The sequence below is a fragment of the Peromyscus leucopus genome, chromosome 5 (genome assembly GCF_004664715.2).
Source record: "Peromyscus leucopus breed LL Stock chromosome 5, UCI_PerLeu_2.1, whole genome shotgun sequence".
In the NCBI taxonomy this organism is placed as follows: domain Eukaryota; kingdom Metazoa; phylum Chordata; class Mammalia; order Rodentia; family Cricetidae; genus Peromyscus; species Peromyscus leucopus.
The window spans coordinates 22,418,498-22,445,903 of NC_051067.1; the positions used below are offsets into that span (position 1 = coordinate 22,418,498).

Consider the following 27,406-nt stretch of genomic DNA (forward strand, 5'->3'; position numbering starts at 1 on the left):
CTGTCTTAAGGGAATGAGCCCCAAAGTACATACCAAATTAGTCTGGACGCCTAAGTGGAAAAAGAATATAGAACCACGGCACCATCTAGCGGTAGAATGAAGCCTTGCAACTAAACAGACGATGCAGTTCCATTCTATAAACGTGGACAAAAGTGGGTCTGGTTGCAACAAATAATGAAAACTTGCAGACAAGTGGTCAGTATTGGGAGATATAAATGCTTCTTAAATGTTTCTGGAGGCAGACCCAGTTTCCCTATGAAAGATTCACCATGGGTCCTGTTGATTTCCTTCGTTGTCCCTATAACCACAGGTACAATTTCATGAGTTAACAAGGTCAGGCATGAAAACACCCAGGACGCGAGTTCCCGTTTAGTAAGTTGAGCAGGACTTGTCCTCCACAAGGGTTGGTATAGAGTTCAAGCGTTTTCCTTCTGGATCCTTTGTCTCTGGTCTTGTCCTAGGTCGGTGCCCTAAGGATGAAGTTTATTGCCTTCTCTCAATGCTCAACGGATATAAAATATATAGAAACAGTTACCTGTTTCAAAAACATTTCAAAACATTAGAGTCCAAGAAAATAAAGTAATAAACTCTTGGTGCATGTGTGCAAGATTTGTATTTCATCTGAGATTTCTATTTGGTTTGGTTCATGGGCAATGTGGAGAGGTATTTAGTAATTTTGTAATTCTTATGCTTTCTGGTACCAAAAAAGAAACTCACTTCAATTTGGTAAATATAAGAATTAAATAAACACCAGTATAAATGAAAAATGTGTTTACTTCCTTAACATTATACATGAAGCTAGTTTTTGTCCCAATAGGGTCAGTGACATTCATAGGAAGTGACTGTCCACTCCCTTCTTAAGATGGGTGAGCCTGGCACCTCCCTCAGAAATCCCTTAAAAAAAAAAAAAAACCCATATTCTGCCTCAAATGAGACAGTCCAAATCCCGAGACTCCACAATGCCAAGGGTGTGCTACGGTCCTCCAAAACTCTCCATTTTTATGTTGAACTTTCTCTACCATGTAGGTTTTGGAGACTGAACTCAGGTCATTAGATTTGGTAGTGAGCATCATTACTCAGTGAGCCATCTCTCCAGAGCTACCTTCATTTTGGAGGCAGTCTTTCCTGGACCATGAGCTTATCAGTCAGGACTGGCTAATAAGGCCAGGAATCTTCCTGTCTCCTATTCTCTAGTGCTTGCGTTATAGGAACACGCCATAGATTTTGGCTTTTCACATGTGTGCTGGAATATGAACAAGGCCAGCAGTACTGATTGGGCCATCACCCCAGCCCCATGGCATAATTTTTAAAACAGTGACTCTTAGAAATAAATGCTTATGTGGCCTAGGATTAGTTTAGCACCAACTAACTACTGGCAAATATAAGCCAGGCCAAATTTGTCTTTCAACTTGTTGCTTACCTTTTCAATACTTTCATAGTTCACAGGTGACACTGGCCGAGAGAAAGCAGCAAACGATCAGGAGAGGTCATGTTATTGTGTTTTCTATGGCTTTTGTGGTACCAGAGATTGAACCCAGAATCTTACAAATGCTAGACAAGCATTGTAGCTCTGAGCCATATCACTGGCCTGTGAGAATACACTGAGTCCACTGTGAGTGAGTTGAGAAGATACAGACTTTAGACAGTCAAGAGTCCAGCACCGTGTAAAGCTTTTGAAGACAGGTTTATTTATATATAAGTGCATGAAATTGAATACAGAAACTTTATTAAAATACTGTATATTACAAATTTTAATCCAATAAATTCTGTGTAATGACACAATAAATTCTGTGTACGACACTGAAGTGCTGGGTTCAGTTTAACAGATGTTCTGTGTGTTGTCCTCAGTTCACCCTGTATACTACAAAGAGGAGAGCCACGTGCGGCTCTCCGAAGTTGTCCTGGGACCAGACGCGGGATGGTGTGAGTTGTGCATCTTTTACAGCAGTGGATTGACTGCGGTCTCATCTTCGAAGGCCAACTTTCAAGGATCAAGATAACTTGCATATGTTTATTGCTGCCCTTTGAAGAAAATGTGTGGTGAAAAATAATTTAAAATAAGGACCAGCATCTCTGAGGCTAACCCGATGCTTACTGCAATTAAAATACTTAAAATTCACTGCAAAATTTGTGTTCTCCAGGAAGTTATGCTATATATACAATGAAATTTGTACATGACTTGGGAAATAAAAAAATTGCTCATATAAAATTAAAAATCAATAGTATACAATATTTACAGCTGGTTAGGTATTACATATAAACATATTTTAAATAATCCTTCAAAATGAAACTGTTTTATGTAAACATGCAGTACACATATTCATACAGTGTAGTTTATAGTCTTAACAGAAGGGGAAGTTGTGTTCACATAATGCAGGTACTTCATCAAACACACTCTTGCTTGAGTATCACCCTCCAATGTCTATTCTTCCTGTCTTTAAGCTTCACAGTACATTTAGTATTTTTATTGTAAAAATAAATCCCTGATGGCAAACGTATTTCTAAAGGTTACATAAAGTCTGTCCTTGTACTACAATATTAAACTAACACTGTTCACACAGGAATCTCTAGTGTACCATAAAACCCAGCTTTAAAATCCCACATTTAATTTGCTTGACCACATATTTCCCCGTTTCACACTTGCTTGGAAAATGAAGAAAGAACCCACAGGAAAGGGAAACGCTGGGGAATGAAGGGTAGTGAAAGCAGTCTCCTGTCATAGCTGACTGGTGTCAGCTGGTGGCTGACTAACTCCTCGGGAACCCTAGGAAGGGAGCAGTTGGACTGCCTCAGTGGCCCTTCCTAAGCTCCAGAGTCTCTCTGCAGTGGAGTGGACAAACAAAGCCAGCTCACTGGTACCAACCCCAGCCCCACTGAGGACACTTTGCAAAGGTTCTTAACTTCCAAGACACAGAGACATCATTTAGCTTTTAAAAATTGTACTGTGGTTCAGCTAAATGATTCATCAGTGGGCTGAGAGCTACTACAATTTTAAAGTGAGTTTCTTAGTATTTTCTGATGGATCAATTATACTTGCTACTTAAACAAAGCCACATTAGCATCTAACTTCAAAGCTGCTCCCTCATCCTGGGACATCTGAAGGCTGAGGCTAACATGAGGGTAGAAGCACAGGTGAATGTTCTGCCAGATTATATGGCTAAAATGAGCAACAGGGGAACTTCCTATTTATCCATCTAAACAGGTGGACCTCATGACTAAAGGTGCGTAAGGGGAGAGAGTCAGACTGTTTCTCTATTTCTCCCTGAAATCGCATCCACTGTCATAAACACTGAAAAAAATCTATGCAAACAAAAGCCTCCAGTTGTCTTTCCAGGAAGAAAGCTTTAAAACTGTTCCATCCCAACCACATTCAGTGATGGAACGTAAACATTTTGATTTAAAATGAAGGAGCCAAGCAGTGGCACACACCCCTAATCCCAGAACCTGAGAGGTTGAGACAGGAGGATCACAAGTTCAAAACTAGCCTGGGCTATACAGCGAGTGAGCCCCTATCTCAAATACATAAAACTTAAAATAAAAGCAAACAAAATGTTGTAATATCAGTAGGAGTCCCAAGCTACTGTTCATTTAGACAGGGCTCTAAAAAAGTTAATGTTTAAAAAGTAATTACCAATACACATCCGGGAGGGAAAGTACTCTGGTCCTGGGTCTTAGATGACCATGCATCAGAACTCCTCTTTCTAGGTATTTAGGCCATACTGTTTCCCAGTTGACATCAGAGACCTGGGAACTCCCCAAAAGGGGAGAGCGAGATTACATACACTAGCTGTAGGTACAGGATAGCATCTAAAGGAAAACAGGAGCATCACATCGTCCTTCCCTCCGTCACCTCACCCCCACCCCACCCCACCTGATGCTGTCAGCTACTTCCTTTTCCATGGGCTAACCATGGCATAACTACAGGCACAGAACGCTCACTCTAGACCAGCACTCCAGCTTCTGTCAAGGAACTGTGACATCGAAGTAATAATATCTGACATCTGCTTCAGCAAGGAGAGAAGAGATTGTTACAGAAACTGCTAGATAAATCAGTTCAAAAAACCAAGAAAACCACTAGATAAGTTAAACACACAGGTAAAGAATGTGAGAGCCAATCTCCTAAATTAAGAAATTATTCTGGATCACAGCTCAGCTTGCTCAGAAAGGTGAATGCTGCCCTCCTCCCACAAAGAGGTAGCCAGTGCACTTCCTGTTTACTGAAAACATTTCATATATTAAGCATTAATTCCTCCCAAACAAATCCTAGCTATGTTCTGTCATAGGCAAATTCAGAAACCAAGACACCACACTGGATTACCTAGAGGGAACAAGGATCTCCAAGGGAGAAGGGCAAATCTACCTCACACAAAATGCACCATGATTTTAAGTGCATGTGTTTGGTAGAGCCCACACTCCTTAGAGTGAAATATTAGCAAACTTGTATCTCACTGGAGTTTAAATTCTTAACAGGATGGAGGAACTATGCTTGCATAATGCAGGGAACTTTATCACACATGCTTCTGCGTACTGACCTCTTTAACAATTCCTCCTCTTTGAACTTTCCTCTGCTACAAATGGCATTATTCACATACATTTAAAAAACATTATATTTTAAAACCAAATAATGTCCTTTATATTCTGAACAGTTTCAAAAGGATGAGAAATTCTGGACAACCAGGAGACTACTAGATGATATCATGTCAAACCACTGAGAATAAAACCCAAACCCTTGATTTTAAAAAGAAACAGCACTTTACTCAGTTACACTCAACTTGTGTTACCATACTTCTCTGCAATCTAAACCCATGAGAAATTCCCCAGTAATTTCCCTGTATTCTTCATGTCTTACACACAAAATCAAAAGGGGTGCTTCCAAATATTGTTTGAGAGAGTCTTCAAAAAGGTTTTCAAATGGCAATAGCACTGTCTGCAAACAGTTCAGAACGTGTTCTCAGCATCTTGTCACTCCCTCCATTATAAAATGGTCATAAGTTTAAGATAATGGTATTTTTTTTTAGGTTAAATAGAAAATAGGTAATAAACAAACCAACAGAGACAGGATACAGAAGTCCCAGATGCTCAGGATGACAGGTGACAGGTGACTAGGAGAGGTGGGGAGCTACAACAAGGGCAATCCTTTGGATAACATAAAGAGTCAATGAAGGTTTGAAGTTAATCCAAAGAAGTAGAAGATGGCAGCGGAGGAAATGCTGGCCACCTCTACTCTTCCTGTAGTAACAGCGGTGACAACCCCGGAGTCTCCTCCTGTCTGCCCTGCACCACCAACTCCCCGAAGTACCCTTAGAGGAGTTACCTGCTGACTTTAAGAAGGAAAGAGGAGGTGCCAAAAGCAAGGCTAGAGGAAAGATTTGTTTTCTTTCTTAAAATATACAGAAAGACACGAAATGGATGAAGAAAGGTAAATTTTACAAAACGCCGTCTCTGATGGGTATTGCAAAAATGACCTGTCAATTCTATTGACTGTCTTCTGAGCACGTACTGTCAGATATGCATTCTTCTACCCAGGAGAAATTCATCAAAGTCCAGAGTGAAACCTGAAACTAAGAGTGGTTAAACAATGCCCAGATCAGGGGGAACAAGGCGACAGAGCCTAGACTCAAGACTGGAGCATTGGCTGAGAATCTAGTCCTTTCTCCCCTAGCTCTGAGCAGCATCTAAGACACTGCAATGCCCAATTCAGAGGATGAGACGGGAAAGGAAAAACTAGGTCACAAGAGGAAGCGAAGGATGAGTCTCAGGAAGCAACAAGGTACTAGCCGCCCACGCTGTTTAGGACTTGAAATTGTTTAGCCAGTTCCTGGTGGACTCGAGTGAGGGAATCCTATTTCAGCCGTCTTTGTACATAGGAGATGGGAACTCACCAAACTGAGCTAGGTAGTGAGTGACAGTCTGGGTACCTTAAAGAGGCCACCCTACTTTCCACTGCAAATGAAAGGTCCTGGAAGCACTGTTTCCTATAGCATTTATTTATTTATTTTTTTAAATCTTAAATCATCCAGTGAACCTTCTTTCCTTTCATAAATAAAACCCCCCAAGGGCTTGGAAAAGAAGCAGTGGAATTCTGCATTGCAAATACTAAGAAAGTATCCTGGATAAGACTTTAACACTGGATGATACATATGAGAATTCAAATTAACAATGACACTTTAAATTGAAATGAACGCAGGCATCAGGTCCCCTGAGAAGCCAATGGGACTGTGCCAGGGCCCATGACCTGCACCTCTTTTTTGAGAAGTTAACAGGCTTCACTTGTAACTTACATGAGGCCCTGGTGCTAAAGACTTTTCCTTTGTCATGAAGGAAATTTACTGCTAGACCACGGCCGAGTTTTCAGAACATGGAACTTGACTATGTTGGTGGAAGCTTTTGTCATGTCCCAAACAAGGGTCTCCAGCAAAAATCCTAAACACCCTCCAGTCTAAAAGATCCCTTAACTTTTATATACAAATATAGCAACTTCTCCAATAGGAAAATGTTCATCAGACAAAGCTTTCCAATTGGACCATATTCATATATAGCTATCTATATATGTATATAATGATATACTTGTGTGTGTGTATATATATATATATATCATTAAACATTTGTCTCTATAAGAAATGGCTATCTTCTTGAAAACTTCACCATATAAACAACTATTTAGACAGTTTCATAAATCCATACTATTCAACTGCATTTCAAACTACCAAGAGTGACAGTTACACAAAATCCCAATGGAAATAACTGAAATTAAAAATGCCCCTCAAAACAAAAGTACACACACACATACACACACAAACACAATTCTTAATGCAAATCAGCTTGACAATGAGATGACTTCAGGACATTCTATAAAATGATAACCCTCTCAGACTTTCATCCTAGAGCAGAAACAGGAGCTCAAACCTCTTTGGTCCATTCATTCACATATTCAATGCGTCAAGTTAATTTCTAGTTAATTTTAGGTTATAAACACTGGGCTCCATATTACCTCCTATGATAACTTTCTTAGATCATAAAATAACCATGTTAAAATAAATATTTGTTCTGTACATGAGAAGCACTCTCCGTGTTAGCAATTTTCCTGGTGGTACACGAAGCTCTGAATTCCGGACAAGCCGCTTAAGGGAAGAGCAGAAATCAGCCAACAGGAAAGGAGAACCAGGTCTATCTGGAAAAGATGCCTAGGTTTCATTTCAGAAAGCATGAAGAATATAAAGAACACATGGGAGAAACAGCAGGCTTGTACACAGAATCCATCTCTAGACTTGTTTTCCCCACATCTCTCAGGGTGATTGGTTGATTGGGGGGGGGGGTTGTTGAATTTCCAAGCCACATTATAAACTGCTATATGTACTGGCAAAAGCAGTCCCTCCAAAAGCTGTCCATATATTCTTTTGCTAGAGAAAAGGTATGGATAATAAAAGTCTTAAAACTAAATGACGTTAAAGAGCTTAGGGTGCTCCATTCTTTTTTAGCTTACTTATAAATTCATAATCTCTACAATGGATATTCTCTTAAGTTAGCACATTTGTAATCACAACTAGTTAACCATCTCCCCACAATACTCAGTTCAACCAGGGTCTGTACTTTCCCGACTTCTTGTATTCATAACAAACAACTGTGTATTTCTCTAAACCTCCTAAAAGGTTTTACAGACAAATTCTATATTTTAGAATTTTAATGAGTGTGATCCAAGACTCTATTTGACTCAGGTAATAACTTAGAAACACAAACTCAAATGACACCCCTGAAATGACCCCTCAGACAAAGGCTCTGTGCTGTCTTGATACACTCTGACTAACTGCCAACTTGTGATACACTATGCCCCCCAGTTTTTATTTAGTGTAATCCTAACCCCACCACACATACAGAGCAAGAGAGTTACTGTTCTTCCTATGTAAAGTACTTATTACTCTTCTATAAATGAGGCATTTTAAATCCCAGAGCCTAATTTAGGCCACTCTCTAAGCAGTTAGTACTCCGGAATCAAAGACTGCCGAGACATGTACACGTACAACACAATCCTACCACAACATGAGTTAGAAGGTCATGCCCTGTGACTTATGAGGCAAGAACTTTCTTAGAAGGGTTGAAGAATGCAACATGCATTTCAGACTTCTTACAAAATTTATAAGAAAAATTTCAAATGATATTTTATGACACACAAGTGACGATGTGTTTGAATCCATATAAATAGAATATGATGTACAGGGAAACTATTAAAAGGGTGAAAGTTACTGAAAAGTATGCACCCTCCAAGTCTATTTGAGTCCTTAGAATAGCTCAGCTAGTCTTCCATTAAGAAGACTATTGTTTTTCACATAAATTAAATAACAACACATAGACATATTAAAGCCCCAAGTCCCAGAAACACTCAGCTTTAAAAACCAAACGCCTTCCTTAGTACTGAAAGCCTGGTGTTCGGCATTCATATGGGAGTTAGCATGACAAACAAAGTCTGACTATGTTACCTGAATCCATGTCAAGTATATTCACAGCACTCACCTACATCTACACTTGCAAACTGTCACATGATAGATGTTAACAGAAAGAAAAGTTTGGCACATAGATCAATTTCTCAAAACGTCCTGTAACTTAACACAACACTGTTGAGAACGATGATTTCAACACCAATGTTAACCTGATTGGCAGCTAAACAAGGTGCTTTTTCTTGCAGCTTCACATAGTGTCCTGTGCACCTTGCCTGGGATGGAGGCACGTAAGGTGCAGTGCGGTAGTGCAATCGCTTGAACGCCAGAGGGCAGGCTTTCCACACGTTTGGACTTGCCCGGTCCCTGCTTGTACAATTTCATTTCAGCTGGTTAACAACGCCATTTCCGGGGAAGCTGTACATCTATTTCCTTAGTTAAGAAGACATTCCTTCAGAACCTCAGAGTGTCGCGAGGATCCTTGAAAAGGAGATGATAAGGGTCAGCACAGTCTGCCCCACGCCCCACACCAGGGCTTCCAGGGGAGCCATGTTCTTCCCGGCCACTCTGTAGATGCCTGCCACTGCTGCACCTGGGAGGGAAGCAGAGCACAGGGTCACCAGGGCACCACCTGCCACACGGCTGCTGCAAAGGCCACCTTTCAGTTTACCAAAGCAGAAAACTTCAACACATCCTCGCTTTTCTATGTGACTGGTTAAAAGTTACTACCTTTACTACACAACATATAATCACTGAATTCAAGAATGGCTTTTTCAACTCAGTTATAGTACACAGCTTATGCTCTCATCTCTTTTAATGTGAGAACTGTTTTAACAATTGCTACTCGTATTTTACTCCAGAATAAACTCTTATCCCCTTTCATATATATACATATATAATATGTGTATGTGTACACACACACACACACACACACACACACACACACACACACACACACACACGAAAGGAAAGAATTAGGTGCTGCCCTGGAACTTTGTGCACTAATTCTAGCCAGTAGTCATGGCATGGAAAAGCCTACCAGTGTCTCACAATACAACTAATGGTATTGGAATAACTCAGTAGCCATCTGGAAGAAATAGATTGAAATTCCTACCTCATACCATTCCATCAGGCACACTAAAGAACAAAATGCTAAAAGTAAATAAAACCACAACTATAAACTATGAAACACAAGCGGACGGATTTAGTATCCTAGGAAAGAGGTGACCTTAAAACCATGGTGGTGGGGGAAGGGAGGAGAAAGGAAGAAAAAGTAAAGAAGGGGGGGGGTAGTAGAAAAGGAAAAGGACCAGGCATAGTGGCGCACACCTTTAATCACAGCTCTCGGAGGCAGAAGCAGATGGTTCTCAGTGAGTCCCGGGCCAGCCAGGTTACACAGGTTACACAGTGAGATCCGTCCTCAAAAGTCAAACAAATGTGGTCTGGAGACCACAATGGCTCAACGGCTAAGAGCACTGGCTGCTTTTGCAAAGGACCTGGGTTTGATTCTTAGCACCCACACAGTGGCTCATGACTACCTGTAACTCCAAGGGACCCAACACCCTCTCCATGAGCATCAGGCACACAAGTTGTGCACATACATACATACATACATACATACATACATACACACACACACACATAAAATTTAAACGAAACAGCAGAAGCCCTTGATGCAGAGAACGAGCTCTGCACTCCAGAGGCAGCATTGTCGTGCCTAGGAGCCTACGCTTCTGTCTTTCACTTTCTGAACTTTCCTGACACGCTTGCACCAGCCTCGATAAGAGCTGTGCATATTTTACTCTTTCTATTTTGTGTGGTAATTTGGATTGGGGGGTAAATAGTCTTTAAAATTTTGGTGGGGTGACCTGAATACCACATTTAGGTCTGGAGGTGGGGGAGGGGGCTCTTCAGCATTTCAAAGTTTTAAAAGTGTTTCTGGTCCATTAGTGCTTTCTATTTCTCCGAATGCTAATTGTGACGAATTTTAAGTTTTTAAATTCTTTATTCTTTACCACACTTTGGTTGTTTCCTCAGTCCTGGTCGGTATTTGACTGTCTTAACACTTAGCCTGTCCGCAGTCTATATCTCTCCAGAGCACCAAGTCTTTGTGAATCCTAACTAAACACAGCTAGCCAAGCATGACAGTATTTCCTCAACCAATACAACTAAAGTATGACCAAAAAGCACATGCACACCAGTTGTAAGATGATGTTTTGGGATTTAAGCAAAGCACACAGCCCTCCCACTGAGGAAAACAGTTTAATCTCTAATGAAAGGGTAGGTAAGTTCCGTAAGTGAACATGTCACATATCCTAACATTCCAAAGCTTCCCAAGAAAGTTCTAACAAAAACCACACTTGTGCTTTGGGGGGAATGTAGCAGACGTTCTGTAAAATTCACATGAAGAAACAGTTCGTGAACAGCTAACTCTGAATTACCTAGGACACACAACACCATACCACCGCCATGACACACTACAAAACCAAAGGCCTAGGAAATGTGGCCTTGCCGAGAGATGGATCCCTGGGCCTTGAGAACACAGCAATTCAGAAGGCAGCACCCACAGACTGATCAGCAACTGGTGAGTTACTTCAGTGGGTACTGGGGTGAATAGTGACTTACCGTGTATGAGGGGGTCCCACCTAGTGCTAAAAACAGAGGTAGACTTGGGCCAGGACTGAGTCCAGACACCTGTTTCTGTGAACAGTTTTCTCTGAATAGTGCTGTCCATTCCTTTCCCCACATCTCGGCTTTGTGCTGCAACAGCAGGCTGGAGTAGCTGGGATCACCGCCCCCCGGGTCTAAAACATCTACCATCTGTCCCTTAGGAAGACTTGTGCTGACTCCTGCTCTAGACGAGGTAAAGACATTACTATAATAAGTAAAGATATAAAATAAAGAATATATATCAAAATGCCTTTTTTTTTTCCTGGTGTGAGACAGAATTTCTTAAAGCCCCAAATTATAAACCATAAGTGGGGAAAAAAACCTGTAAGCTGATTACATTGCTATTTAAACATTTCTACTCAATAAACTCACTGGACAAAGGGCACTGGTAAGAGCCTGGGAAAAGGTATTTGCAAAGCCCCATACCGGCCAGGTGAAGCCCTCAACCTGAACATATGAGAAGCAGCTGTAATGGAGTCGGAAGGAAACAGGTGCATCCAAAGGAAAGCACAGAATTAGGCGATGTGTACGGGAAAAACTCAGTACTGCAGGTGAAGGAAGAGACGCTGAGACCCACCAGTATACAGAGAAATGCAAATTAAATCAATAAAAAGCTGTTACTCTACACCCTCAGATTGGCTTAAATGTTTATAAAAGATTAGCCAGCTAAAATTAGGCACTATATAGAAATAAATACATTTTTGCTTTCTTTTAAAAATTTTATTTGTAATGGGGCATGGTGGCGAATGTCTTTCATCCTAACCATCCAGAGACAGAGGCAGGCAAATCTTCAAGTTCCAAGACAGCCAGGGCTACAAAGAGAAACCCTGTCTCAAAACAAACAAACAAAAGATAAACCCTTTATGTATGTGGGGGCAGGGGGTGGGGTGGGGACACAGGACAGGTTGTGTGTGCCCACGTGTAGAGGCAGAGGAGGATGCTGGCGTCCTGGGTGCCCTCTACTGTCACTCTGCTTTATTCCCTTGAGACACTGAACCCCACTGAACCGGAAGCATACCACTTTGCAGCTAGGCTATCTAAGCAAGGGTCAGTGAGCCCCTAACCTCCAAAGCCCCCACCCCTCACCAGTGCCGGGGCTCCAGGCTTGCATGGCCGTACCCGGGGTTTTGCATGGGAGCTGGGGACCAACTCAGGCCCTCACATTTATGCAGCAAGTACTCACACCCACTGAGCCCCCTTCCTAACACCACCCCTGGTTTGGGTTTAAATCAAATCTGGCAGTATCAATATTAACCAGCATGAGAAAAACAAGCAAAAAGAAAACCCAACCACACATCACTTTTTCTTGGAAATAAAATCTAAGTAACAAATACAGTGGATATATGCCAACATTCATCCCATCAGTGTCTTACTGATAAGGATTTTCAGCAACCGTTGAGTGTACAGCTATGTATAAGCCACCAACAAGCTACATTAAGTAAGAAAAGACTGAGAGGGGCTGGAGAGATGGCCCAGTGGGCAAAAGCACTGGCAGCTGCCCCTCCAGAGGACCTGGGTTTGAGTGGTGGCGCATGGCCACCTGTAAATCTAGTTCCGGGGGATCTGACGTGCTCTTCCAGCCTCTGAGAACACTGCACACGTGTGCACACAGACACACATGCAGGCAAAGCACCCATACACATAAAATAAAAATTGAAAAGATTTTTAAAAAGATAAAAAGGGAAGATACACAGCTAAATATTTTAGCTAGTTTCCTTAATTCATGGTTGCAAATAAAAAAAATGGTAACAAAATATTTCTGTGTATTCTTGCTAACCTAAGAACCAAATTTTTACCTGAAATTTGTGGCAGACTTATATTTTCAAGGATTTTAAAATATTTCATTGCAGTTTTAAAAATCACTAGCTTGTTGGGTAGTGGTGGCACAAGCCTTTAACGCTAGCACTTGGAAGGCAGCAGCAGGTGGATCTCTGTGAGGCCAGCCTGGTCTACACAAGCGAGTTCCAAGACAGACAGGACTAACACAAAGAAACCCTGTCTCAAAAATCCAAACCAACCAAACAAACCATTAACTTATTATTATATTCTCAATGGAACTGAAAGTGGTTATATGCATACACCCATATTAGACATAAATAGAAGTAGAATTAAATACCTCACACACCCTTCAAAATCTTACAGTGACATACACATGCACAGTGTTTACAACATCTGAGCAAACCGCTTCTCCCTTCTCTGCTTATGGTCGCAGTCTCAACAGTAGCCCACACTGGCTGCCCTTCCTGTCTCTTTAAATGTCAGTCACCACAGTGAACAGTACACAGCCGTCACTTAGCGCAGATCCTGACACAGTACTGTCTCCACTTGGACCTCTTAATTCCTCTTCCTTCCCCTTTCTTCTCCCTTTTGACTCTCCCCACTTCCTCCCTTCTTTTCCTCCTTCGCTCCACCCACCCAGCCAACAGTATTCACTCTTATTAGTGGTTTGATTAGTGGGTGTGGCAGTGAGAGCCTGCTCCCTGAGTTTTCTCTTGCTTCTTTTCCTACACTCCATATACAGTTACAGGACAAAATGTCTATACACTCCATAGACAGTTACAGGACAAAATGTCTATACACTCCATAGACAGTTACAGGACAAAATGTCTATACACTCCATAGACAGTTACAGGACAAAATGTCTATACACTCCATAGACAGTTACAGGACAAAATGTCTAACTGAAGAGCTTACCCCTTACCGACCCCTGTAAAATATCTATCTGCGGCCTGGAAACGTTGAGGTTCAGAGCTCTCACTGCTCTTGCAATTAACATGTGGCAATTAACAATCACCTACAGTAACTCCAGGTCCAGAAAATCCAGTGCCCTCTTCCGGTCTCTGTAGACACCGCATGCACACAGTGCACAGATGTATGCGCAGGCAAAACACCAAAAGGAATCTCTTAAAAAGGAAAATAAAAATATGCGTTTGCAGGAAAAAAATCCAACTTTTCTGGTTAGCCTTTCAAAATCCTTTAGCAGTCACTCCAGTCTCTTCCCAGATGACTCTCCTATGACTCTAGCAGCCGAACCTGGACCTGGGCCCTCATTTCAAACCTGACCTGTGACAAGGTAGATAAGAAACCACAGGATAAGGCCACACAATGTCCCTAAATAAGCCAACCCAGGAAACCAAACAGTAAAGACGGGATTAAAAGAGAAAGAGAGAGGGAAAAAATCACTCTTTCCCATAGGTGTTTCATTACGGTTGATGTCAGGAGACAACACAGGTAGACAGACCGCTTCCCTCTTCAGACAAGACATGCTAATCCCTCCGGAACAGGTGTACTATAAAGGTAAGGCCTTCCTCACACTGTGGCCAGAATCAACTCAAAGAAGTCTCTCGTGGTGAACCCTGAAACAGATGCAGTGTAGCAGTGAGCTGTCTCCGTGGTGTAGAAGACAGCCAGAAGTGGGTACCACTTAAGTGTATGAGAAGTCACCAGCTGTAAGCACAACCTAGTAAGAAAGCAGTGTGGGGCTCCCAGGATGCAACTGGCTTCTGCTCAATCAGCAGCCTCAGAAACCAGAACTCTGAAGAGCAGGGTACAGTAGGGCCAAGTTCAGTGTCAGGGGAACAAAACCAGGTGGCATGTAAGAGACAGCTCAGAAAACGTGTACGTTTCCTGGAGCAGAGAAGTTTTGTCACAATATGTGGTACAGGAAGAAATGCAATTCTAGGTTGTTGTCACAGGCACATGACCCTACAGACTCAAAGGCCATAGTTTCCTGTTCTTAAATGACAACTGTTACTGATGTGTTTTAGTGCCCACCTCCCTTCCTTAGTAAACAGTAGGTGTCTTTAAAGCAGAAACTACTTCTTCTACAATCACTTTCAGACTGAACCACTCTGCCCCCTGCCAGCGCCATTCCCCATGAATCCCCAGAGTAAATCTTCTGTCTGGTGAGTTTGTGAACTAACTCCTCTTTGTCTTTGAGGCCCTGGGTTGTAAAGTGCTGAGGAGGAGTCTACATGAAAGATAAGGCTTCTTTTACCTAAGGACAGCACTGACCAAAACAATTGCATATAAAATTACATCCTTCAAAGAAACAAGTCGACTTACTAGTAATCATAGCTCCAGTCACAGAGGCCAGGAAGCCAATGCTGACAGCAATAACGGAGATCACTCTGCCCTGCCTGTGCCTCTGCAGCATCACAAACATCAGCACGCCTGCAGCACCGTGGACAAACAGAGAGGAGAAGAGAGCCCAGAGGAAGATCCAGTACCACATCTCTGAAAGGAAAGAACAGTGTTAGTCCTGCTGCAGAAATACAGATCAGAAGACTCAGTCAGCAAACAGTGAGCAGCCAGGGCTGGGGAGAAGCCCGAACAAGACCCACATATAAAAAGGCCTAGCCTGCTGTCTGACTCACGGTATTACTAAGCAAATCAGTGATTACCATTAATGCTAATGCTTGATGGGGAATAATCCCTTCATGATCTCAGAAGGTGAAGGCCTCACTGCCATGTCCTCTCCATATCCCATTTACAAAGCAACCCATCAGCTTGTCTCCTGTCTTGTAATAATCTTACCCAGGGCTTTGATAATCCTTTATGCTTTCTTCAACATGCTCCCAATGGGCTGTTAACTGTTGTCTTCCTATACCAGGGACAGAGCACACCCTATATTCCGTCTTTCTAGCCGTCACTTCCTTTCTTCCAGGCCTCTGCTGCCTCCCATACTATCTACACACTTCACATCGATATTGATGCCCTGCACTGGTATAACTCCACCTCCCTGGCCATACCTAGGAGGGACATGCAACAGAGGCAGCAGCTGCTCCAGGTGGGATCAATCCTTCCCTTTCCCTGGGAATTCTTGATGGGAATGCACTGACTCCTCCCCATCTTTGGCTAACTGAAGTTAAACCTATTTCCTCCGCATATAGTGCAAGCCACAGTACAGAGAGAGAGAAAAAATAGATCCATCAAAGACAAGAGGCCACCAAGTCTAGTATTTCAGTGGCTTCTGAGGTCTGTCACATTACTATCCTTAAAGAGACTTAATATCCCAGTTTCTCTATACTAAAACACATGTTCCATGGGAATTAACTCAAAGAAGGTTGCTTCTAACTGAAAAGCTGTCTACCATGTTTAGCCATCCTTGAGAGGGTCCTCTTTGGTATGTAGACATTCTACAAGGAAGGACCTCCTCTGATGTTATGCTACTTGTATTTTCTGTAAGGTCATTACAGAGACACATTTTTAAAAATAAGCCCTATTTATCCAAACATCATGGTGGAAATTTGTAATGGTGCAATTATCACAAAAAACAAACAAACAAACAAAAAACAGCATGGCAGTTCCTCAAAAACCTAAGAGCAGAATCACCATATGGTCCAATGCCATTTGTCTGTGTTGGTTAGGTTTTATTGTCAATGTGACAAAACCCAGAGTCACCTGTGGAAAAAGAACCTCAATTGAAGAACTGCCCAGATCAGATGCCCTGTTTGTGAGGAATTGTCTTGATTGATGACTGCTTCAAGACGGCACAGCCCACTGTGGGTGGCACCATCCCTAGACTGTGTAAGAAAGGTAGCTGGGACTGGAGAGATAGCTCAGCAGTCATCTCTGAGCGAATTGCTTCCTATTACCTACATGGTAGCTCACAATGTCTTAAAACTCCAGTTCAGGGGCTCCAATGCTCTTTTCTGGCATCCACGGGCACCTGGTACACATACCTACATGCAAGCAAAATACTCACACTCATAAAATAAAAATAAATAAACTTTAAGAAAGCTAGCTGACCAGTTAGCATGCCAAAGTGAATGAGGGAAGTCTACAAAGTCCCAACCCTAGATGAAGAGCTATAGTCAATTACTGACTGCTGAGAGAGAGAAAAAATCTTTCTTCACAGATTATCCTCTTAAATGGTTATCCAACACCAAGTGGTCAGCCCTAAAAACATATACAAACAAAACTAAGTGGACTCAGCAGGTTCAATTATATACTATATACATGTAACAAAAATAACTAAAGAAAAAGAGGAAAATATTTTAGTAATTAGTAAAGAAGGGAGGGAGAGAAAGAGGGAGGAAGATATCGAGCTAGCTGAGGATGAGCACAACAATGGACTGTGATCTGGAAGTGTAAGACAAACTCTATTCTCCCCTCAGGTGGTTTTGGTCACGGTTTTTGTCACAGCAATAGAATGAAACAACAGAAATTAGTAATAAAGAAAGTAGGAGGACTGTTTCACTGGAGAATTAGGCTGGGAAAGTTGTTGAATGTTGGAAGCAGAACTTAATGGGCTATTAGTGGAAGATAATACTGAGAGACATGTCAACAGTAGAGGCCTGGATTATGAGCAGGGGAATGGATAGAGGCCATTTGTGTGGTATTTGACAAAGAATCTGGCTGTGTTCTGCTCTTGCCCTGAGAACTTCTATGAGGCCAGAATAAAGAGCACTGGACTCATTTATTAAGCAGGAAATTTCAGGACAGCATAGCACTGGGCCTAGGGTGTGGTTATTACTGATTACTCTGATGTAAGCCTACCATGAAGAAAAGCAACAGGCAGAAAGAAAAAAATGTGCAGCTTGGAGAGGAAGCGAGCGGCAGGAAACGTAATACTGCAGTAAGGTCATTTGCTGAAAAAGGTTGTGACTGATAATGAGACAAACATCACTAAAGGGAAGCTTTATTGGGATGAAGGGGACTCTGAGGGCAAGGCCTCACCCAGCTAACATACACCATGTGACAGGAGAAAGCCTAAGGGGTTCTGTTCCCAGAAAACACTTAGGCAAATTCATCCACAGCTTCAGCATACAGAAGCATCTACAGCTGTGTTCCAAGGGAAGGCCCAGGGTCCATTTCACACTGGCAGCTGACCTTGGCAGTGCCATCCACTTGGTCTGCTTTTTGATGTATGAAAGATGCACGATCAAGGAAGTCATGGGTTCTTCCTTCACAGTTTCAGAGAACTGCTGTATCTCTCAGGGTTCTCTAGAGGAGCAAACTGATCAAATGAACCTATATTACATTAATAGGAGACTTAGTATGTCTGGCTAGTCCAACAACATCTGTCTCCTGAAGAAAAGTCAGGAATCCTGTAGTTCAGTCCACAAGGCTGGATGTCTCGGCTGTCCCAGGCTGGTGCTAGTCTCACAGAAATCCTAGAGAGCTGCCTGTCTACACTGGAATCCCAAAGTAGGTTCTAATATCATCAAAGGAATGCATCAGCAGCAGGAGAGATGAACTTGCCAGCAAGAGTGACAAGCATGCAAAGAACAAAAGTTCCCTTCTTCAATGTCATCTTATGTGCAAAGCCACCAGAAGGTGTGCCCTGGATTTCGAGTGGGTTTTCCAACTTCAAATGATTCAGACTTAAGGTGGATCTTCTATATTAAATGATCCAATCAAGAAAAATCCTTCACAGGTACACCCAGCTGTGTGGTTTTAGTTACTCTAGATTCAGTCACTCTTTGAGTCTTAGAACAGACTTTGAACTTTTGAACAGTGTTGTGGCTGTTAAAAGACTATAGGGGCAGCCGGGCGGTGGTGGCGCACGCCTTTAATCCCAGCACTCGGGAGGCAGAGGCAGGCGGATCTCTGTGAGTTCGAGGCCAGCCTGGGCTACCAAGTGAATTCCAGGAAAGGCGCAAAGCTACACAAAGAAACCCTGCCTCAAAAAACCAAAAAAAAAAAAAAAAAAAAAAAAAAAGACTATAGGGGCTTTTGAAGCTGGACTAAATGCATTTTGTATCATGAGATGACCATGCGCCCAGGAAGGCCTGTAGTGGAATGTGGTGCTATTAGGTCAGTAGGAAGGCCAGTAGGTGGTGCTATTTGGGAATACTACAGCACCTTTAGGAGGTGGAGCTTTGTGAGAGGAAGTACATCACTGATGGACTTTGAGAGTTTAGTGTCACCTCCTGTTTTCTAGCTCTGCTTCCTGTGTGCGGAAGAAATGAGATCAGCCAGCTTCCTGCTCCTGTCACCATGCATACCTTCTCTACCATGATGGACTCTATATCCCTGGAACTGTAAGTCAAGATAAATCTATCCTCCTTAAGTTGATTTTAGTCAGAATACTTTATCACAGGAACAGAAAAGCAACTACTACAACACACCAAAGAAGGAAGAGTAAACTAGATGTTCCCAGAGACACTGGCCCAGCCAAGCTCATGCCATCATATTCACCACAGCTGGGAGGCAGAAGCACCCCAAGTGTGCAACAACACAGGGATGAACAAGCACATCACATGCATAGATCATGGGAAATTATTCAGTTTTGAAAGGACAAGAAATTCTGTCATATGGTTCAACACAGATGAACCCTGAAGACATCTGTTGAGTAGAATGACCAGTCACAGAAGTACAAACACTGTATGATCCCAATGCCATGAGACATCTCAAGTGATCAAGTTCAAAGGAAATACAATGGAGACTGCCAGGGAATGGAGGAACAAGATTGTGGGTCTAATGAATCCAGAGTTTCAGGGTTTGTTTGGAATAGTCCTTTATTTTTGCCATAATTAATTCATACTTATTTTAAAACTTAATGGGCTTCTCCATTCTCTTTTCTGGCCTTCCCAGAGTTTGAGTTTTACAAGATGTCAAGGATCTGGGAGTCTGTGGCAAAACAAAATGAATTTACCAAACCATACCCTTAAAAATAGTAAATTTTATACTATCTGAGTTGGTGTAATAGATACATTTGGTGTTTGTTCCTGGCTCCTAGCACAGGACTCCTAAAAATCTTGAAATAGCCTGAGAAAATGTATGCTAAGTTAGCAACTGAGGCTTGACCTTATATGGATGGTAATGGTCACAAGAACATTGTCCTGATTTTCTAGCCCACCCACTTATTTCCAGGAAGGAGAAGAGAAGGTCTGGAGGTTAAGATGCATAAAAAAACTGAACTACTAAGTCTAACCAACTTCTAGGTTGCTAAACATGTGGCGACACTGGATGATGTTATCAGATGACAGGAAAGTTCCACCACTCCATCCCTAATGTTTCTCCCATGCTGGCTGTGAAGTGAGTTCCTGGGTTGGAAGCAATACTGTGTGAAATACCATGACGATAGATAAGGCATTCTGTAAGCCCATGGATAGTAGTCTTGACAGAAGCATTATGTGCAGGAAAGGAAAATTCATCACCAGGATAAGTATCTACTCCAGTAAGGACAAAGCATCCTTCCCACAGTGGAAGTGGCCCAATGTAGTCAACTCCCATCAGGTCGCTGGCTGGTCACCCCAGGAAATGGTGCCATTTGGGGGACTCAGTGTTGGGTTTCTACTGTTGCAAGGTTAGCACTCAGCAGCAGCTATAGCCAGGTCAGCTTTGGTGAGTGGAGGTCCATATGTTGAGCCCATGCATAACATCCATCTCTGCCACCATGGCCACTCTGTTCATGGGCCCACTGGGCAATGACAAGGATGGCTAGGGAAAGAGGCTGACTGTCCACAGAACTGTTTAATCCTATCTACTTGATTACTGAACTCCTCTTTTGCTGAAGTCACCTTTTGATGAGCCTTTACATGGGATACACATGTCTTCACATCCTTCGCCCATTGGAGAGATCTATCCAAATACTTCTTCCCCAGATGTCTTTCTCACCAATTTTCCAATCTTGCTCTTTCCAAGTCCCTGACCACCCAACCAATCCTTTGGCTATAGCCCACAAATCAGTGAACAATCAGACATCCGGCTATTTCTCCTTCCAAACAAAATGTATGATGTGTACTGCCTGAAGTTCTGCTCACTGAAGATTTCCCTTCGCTGGTGTCTTTCAGGGTTGTCCCTAGAGGGATTGTTGTAATGCTCCAGCTGTCCACTTCTGGTGATGCCTGCATAATGTGCAGAACCATCAATAAAACAGGTCCTAGTCTTCTCTTCCTCAGTCAACTGCTCATAGAGGCTATAGGTGCATCCTTGGGAACAAACAACATTGTAACAGGAGCAGAAACGATAGGCATTTGGGCAACTTCTTCATGTAACTTGCTTGTGCCTTTATGACCTGCTTGGGCTCTATCACACACATACCACTTCCATTTGATAATGGATTGCTGATGTGCACATCCTACTTTATGACTTGGTGGGTCAGATAACACCCAGCTCATGATGAGCAGCTCAGGTAGCATGGCAACTTGGTGGCCCATTACAGTTTCCATGAAGGCCCAAAAGCAGGCCAAGAGCTGTCTCTCAAAGGGAGAATAGTTGTTTGCAGATGATGGTAGAGCCTTGCTCCAAAATCCCAAAGGTCTCTTCTGTGATTCACCTAGAGAGACCTGCCAAAGGCTCCAAACAGCATCCCTATCTGCCACTGACATCTCAAGTACTATTGGGTCTGCTGGATCATATGGTCCAACTGGTAAAGCAGTCTGCACAGCAGCCTGGATCTGTTACAGAACAGAGTCATCCCTTGTTCCAGGCCCTATACAAAGCTAGCAACTTTCCAAGTCACTTGGTATATGGGCCAGAGTAACACACCCAAGTGAGGACTATGCTGACTCTGAGGGAATGCTTCCAAGAAGATTTTAGCTCGATGATGCTGGTCTCTTGTTAATCACAGCTAATAGCTCAGCCCCAGCTGACCAGCATCAACTATCCCAGTAAAGCAAAGGTGTTATTTCAACGGTTCTGGTATCGTGTTAATCATAGCTGTTTCTTCAGTCCTACCAGAACCATAAATTCTTAACTCAAAAAAAAAAAAAAAAAAAAAAAACAAATGGCCCTGACAGTCATTAGGGATTCTCAAACTTCCCTCTGAAACTTCCCAAGCCAGGCCTCCATTGTCTGCACTGCTTTCAACATTCTTATTTTCCAAGCTCCCATAGAACAGCTCACCAAGCTTTGAATGGTAAATAGCTTTTCCATCCTAAAGTTTCAAAGTCCTTCCACAATCCTCACATGGTCAAGTCTGTCACAGCAATACCCCACTCCTGGTACCAAACCTGTCTTAGTTAGGGTTATCATTGATGTGATGAAACACCATGATCAAAGCAACTTGGGCTTATTTGGCTTACATTTCCAAATCAGTGTTCATCATTGAAGGAAGTCAGGACAGAAACTCAAATAAGGCAGGAACCTGGAGGCAAGAGTTGATGCAAAGGCCACGAAGGAGTACTGCTTATTGGATTACTCTTCTTGACCTACTCAGCCTGCTTTCTTACAGAACCCAGAAACACTAGCCCAGGAATGGCACCACCTATAATGGGCTGGGTTCTTCCCCATCAATCACTAATTAAGAAAATATCCTGCAGGCTTGCCTACAGCCTGATCTTAAGGTGGCATTTTCTCAACTGAGGTTCCCTCCTCTGTGATCACTCTAGCTCGTGTCAAGTTGATATAAAACTAGCCAGTACTCCCCCTATACACATTCTTCATCTAGTCACCTCTGAATCACATCCTTTATAATATACAGGGAAATACTAAGTGTCTCTACAAGTCCTGTGGGCCACTTAGTAAATAACCAAATCCCAAGTGGAGGACATAGAAATCCCTAATTTACCTCTGGTCAGAAGTACTGATTAGGACAGGAGACTGAAACCAGTTAGGCAATTTAGGGGCAGGTACCCCAAAGTGAAGAATTCTATAGTCCTTGGCCACAAGAAAGTCCTGGTTTCTTATCTCCTCCTAAATGAGCACCCTGCCTGCAGGCTGTGTATGAGAGGGTTTCCCAAACTCTAGTCCAGACATTCATCTCCTCTGGTGAACAGCTTTGGAGCTGGAACTCCAGGTTTTCTTGGTGAAAATAAGTTATATCTATTCCCCAATTTCAGCCTATCTCCTAAATGCTTTTAGGTCCCCATTCTTGAAGGAGGAATGTTACAGGAGCATTAAAGGCCACTGAGGATGGAACCTCTCCATAATAGAATCTATTCTGGCCCTGGGTAGAGACATGCCATTCTGATCTGTGCCAAAAGTTACAATAGTATATAATGTTGTCTCCTCCTTTAAGAGTTAATCCAACTGGCCCTGTCAATTACTGGGCCAAGAGGCCACCCCTCAGGAAGACTCATTTACCCATGTAAAAGAGATAGGAGTAATTATCATCTTAATGGGATAATGTACTTTTCTTTCCCAGAGACCTCCTACTCTTCAAGCAGTCACTTGGAGAGCCACCAGCATGCAGCTAAACCTTCCTACTTCCTGAATCACCTGCTCATGTAGAGCCGGAAAGTACTCATTCAGGAGGGGAGAAGAAACCCGAGAATCAACGGTGACTTCTGTTTCCAGCCAAAGACAAGAGCTGACCTGTTCACCGCCTAGTAACTCCTTCTTTTCCTCTCTTCCTTTGAATTCTGGGCTCCTTTCCTTTTCCTCTGAAGACACACGCCCTGCCCTTTGTCGTGGGCTCTTGTCTGCTGCTACCCTAAGGCATGTTTCCTCTCTTCTAATTCTCATCTCCTTCCTCCTGACAGCTGCTAAGATTTCCAGCTCACCTGCCCTACCATTTTGTTTAAAAACAAACAAATAAACAAAAACACTTTAATAAAATTATCTTGAAACTGCTTTCTGAGCTTGTTCTTAAAATTCGTATTCACAAGACTACAAGTCCAAAGAGGAGACACTAATTTCCTGAGTAACGTGGCCTCTCAGCTGGGGAAAATCCAGACTTTGAACTGGCATCTGAGTGAGCCAGTCCTGTGGGACTGACCCCTTAGCTCGTGGGATCAAGTGTTAACTCCAGGTGGAATGTCAGAGCTGAACTGAATTATAGAACACCTAGTTGATGCCTTGACCGACTGCTTAGTACATTGGTCAGTCTTCCCTGTGACAGCAGAGGAAACAATTAATGGGTTTCATCATATGTTTATTTTTTTAATCATTATGTTTAAGAAATAAGTAAGTTAAAATGTATAAAGCATGGATATAAATTTTTAACAGTTATTTTTAAGTCAAGAATGATGAAGAAATTAAAAACCAAAAACTTGTCTTGAAAATGAAGAAGGGTACAAAAGGGCAGCCTAAGACTTACCTGTGGCAAAGGGGCTGCCCTTCACTGTGTGTCAGTAAACACACTGTGAGTGATAAAAATGACACACTACTACACATGCACATACTCAGAGAAACACACACACACACAAATGAGAACAAGTACATACACAATTCTGGAGGACGCCGAGTACAGTTGGCAGACCGAATCAGTATTAGTATCTCAGCTTCAACCCTCTGTGGGCTTTGAAGACAGCCCATCAAGCCAGCTGGATAAAGGGCTAACCAGCTCTCCTACATATTATTTCCTACCGTCACTGTGGAGCTGTAATTATCTCAGAATGAAAAGTTTAGCCATGAGGAAAAGAAGGCCAGAAATACCGGGATAAAAAAAGTGAGAACATGGACTTTCTCCTGCAACACACAGAGAACGGATTCAGAAAACTTGAAATCATTCCAAGGAAGAGACAGCTGACGTATTTTACAATGTGTGTTAAATACCACATGTACCTCCCAACAATAAAAGGCAGTGGCACTGATCATTAAGGAAAAATAGGCAAAGCTTGACTTTTAAAGGTTTTTCTCTTTCAACTTTCGGGAAAATCGTGCTTTCAATCCATGGTCATGCCAGAACAAACAACTTTGATTAGAGTAAGTTGCATGTAGAATTCAAAAGTTTAACTAGCTCAGTAGATATCTGTATATTAAAGGATATACTTTCTCAAAGTGAACCTAACAGAGTGAAAATGTAAGGAAGGGGGTAAGTGTCACTGGGAAGTGCCTTCCACATCCTACTCAGGGCAAACACGGTTTCATGGTGATCACAAACACTCCAGTAACAGAAGTCAACAAAACCCTGTATCCCCCACCCATATACATACACTTAGGAAAGCTGAATAGATTTACTTCCCCCTGAAGGCCTCTTCCATGTCCTAGTCATACACAAGGGAATAATTCTTGACTACAGTTAACACATATCTAACATAAAAGTGGGGTTATTTGCCCACTGAATACATTAACTCTACACAATAAATGCACTTAATAAGGAAAGGAGAATTTCAAGCTTAATGTTTCATAAAGATCCAAGATATCAAAAGATCAATATACTAAAATACAACCTCAAGAGGTCCTGAGAACCAGCCCAGAGTCATCTGTTAAGCTAACTCTCTCTGAACAAACTACTCCAAAGCTGAGTTTATTTTCATGGTTTCTTTTTACCCTCTCTTAATTATACTATACCATTCATCTTAGAAAACACTGACCTCTATATTTACTTTTATTATATATTATCAATATATAAACATTGCTAATATTTAATTAGGTTAGTTGAGAGCTACTACCATTGCTTTTAATTTCCTGACATTTCAACATGACCTTCTGGGCAAGCAAGTCTGTCTGAGGACTCACTCCCCAGTGGCAATCACAGGAACCTATAACTGCTCAGATGAAGAGAACTGCAGGACCTGAATGACAGGTGCCCATAGCCCTAGGGAAGAATGATGCCAAATGGAGAACCTCAGCCTTTTCCTAGTTTGTTGTTTGCACCAAACAATGTATCTCTAGAATGTGTTCAGTCGGGAAAATTATCTCTGAGTATTTATACCAAAACCATCATATTAATTAACAAAACTCTGCTCTGATATGGTATGTAGTATAATGGAATTGAAAGCACTAATCTTGTTTGATCACATCACATATTTTGGGTAAATGCCAGCCAAACATATGACATCCTCTTGTGGTCTTGGGCCTGTCCTGTATGGCTCTAGGTATTGACCTGACTGGAGCTAGGAAAGAAAGAAAGAAAAAAAAAAAAGACTAATACAAAGACACAGAGAAAAGCAGGGACTGGGTAGGCCAGTCTCTGATGGAGAAGCCACAGCACCCCAGAAGCTCAGCATGTTTATTATATACAGTTGAACAAGGAGGCAGGATTATTGCATAGAGTTGAACAAGGAGGCAGGGTTACTGCATAGAGCTGAACAAGGAGGCAGGGTTATTACATATAACTAAACAGGGAGACAGGGTTATTGCATATAGCTAAACAAGGAGGCAGGGTTATTACATACAGCTGAACAAGGAGGCAGGGTTATTGCATACAACTAAACAGGGAGGCAGGGTTATTTCATACAGCTGAACAGGGAGGCAGGGTTATTACATATAACTAAACAGGGAGGCAGGGTAATTGCACACTGTTAAACAGGGAGGCAAAGTTATTGCATATAACCAAACAGGGAGGCAGGGTTATTGTATACAGTTGAATAGGGAGGCAGGGTTATTGCACACAGCTGAACAGGGAGGCAGGGTTATTACATACAGCTGAACAGGGAGGCAGGGTTATTGCACACAGCTGAACAGGGAGGCAAAGTTATTGCATATAACTAAACAGGGAGGCAGGGTTATTGCATACAGTTGAATAGGGAGGCAGGGTTATTGCACACAGCTGAACAGGGAGGCAGGGTTATTGCATACAGCTGAACAAGGAGACAGGGTTATTGCATACAGCTGAACAGGGAGGCAGGGTTATTACATACAGCTGAACAGGGAGGCAGGGCTATTGCATACAGCTGAACAAGGAGGCAGGGGTATTGCATACAGCTGAACAGGGGGGCAAGTTTAGCTAATCTCCAAATAGTCAACATCTGGCTGACAGGCAGTATTCACAACACTAAAAGTCCCTATTCCCCTTCCTGAGCTTAAGGAAATCAGAACTTGCTGATGTGTAAGCACTGGCCTGGACTACTAAGCTGTATCAGAGGCAGCTGACAGCAATGTCTGCTATCTCGGAGATGGAACAGTGTAGCTACCAAGCACTGGGGCACTGAGAGGACTGGAGGAGGTAACTGTCTAAGTCACATAGCTAATGTCAACATGCAGAGCCCCACCCCCTCCCTTACTTCTGTCTGCCCATCTCCCACCAAGCTCCTCCATCGGGCAATAAAGGAAGGCGGCCACATCAGGTGACATTGCTAGTGCTAAACAAAATATAAAGCAAAGAGCTGAAAAATACAACACACAAAGTAAACATTTGGAAGCGCCTCATGTAAAAGAAATCACCATAACTCACGGAAGGGGCATGTCTTCTCCCAGAACACAACCAGTCTTCTTAGTCACCTGCCAGAGGCAGGACTATCTGTAATCATCATCTTAAACTAATGATTAAACACACCATTGCAGTGTGTTTGCTTCCTTTTTGGTGAGAACTGAGAGAATTATAATTTGTTCTAGTTTCCAAACAATACTAGAAATAGCCCTGCTCGCATCTGTAATACCCCTCAGCCTGGTTACCAAGTCACTCTATGTTTCTGTATTTAATCTGAACAAACACAGTATATGATAAATTAATCCCTTGAGACATCTAGAAAACACTGAGTAAAAATATGTCAAAGAAAGGTAGACACTGGATGATCCTGCTTGTT

The 27,406-nt window shown here is 42.3% G+C and overlaps 1 protein-coding gene across 2 annotated transcripts in view; it reads right to left on the reverse strand.

The window, feature by feature from the left end:
• Positions 1-1,665: 1,665 nt before the first annotated feature.
• The window catches only part of Tmem170b (transmembrane protein 170B), a 39,743-nt gene continuing 14,002 nt past the window's right edge, over positions 1,666-27,406 (reverse strand). The window contains exons 2-3 of one of the 2 annotated variants that reach the window (XM_028867760.2): positions 15,168-15,338; positions 1,666-9,024 (exon numbers count right to left, since the gene is read on the reverse strand). In XM_028867760.2, coding sequence (XP_028723593.1) covers positions 8,894-9,024; positions 15,168-15,338 — 302 coding nt within the window. In that variant the 3' untranslated portion in view covers positions 1,666-8,893. The remainder of the gene's footprint in view (positions 9,025-15,167; positions 15,339-27,406) is intronic. The other variant, XM_037205778.1, reaches the window with a different exon arrangement.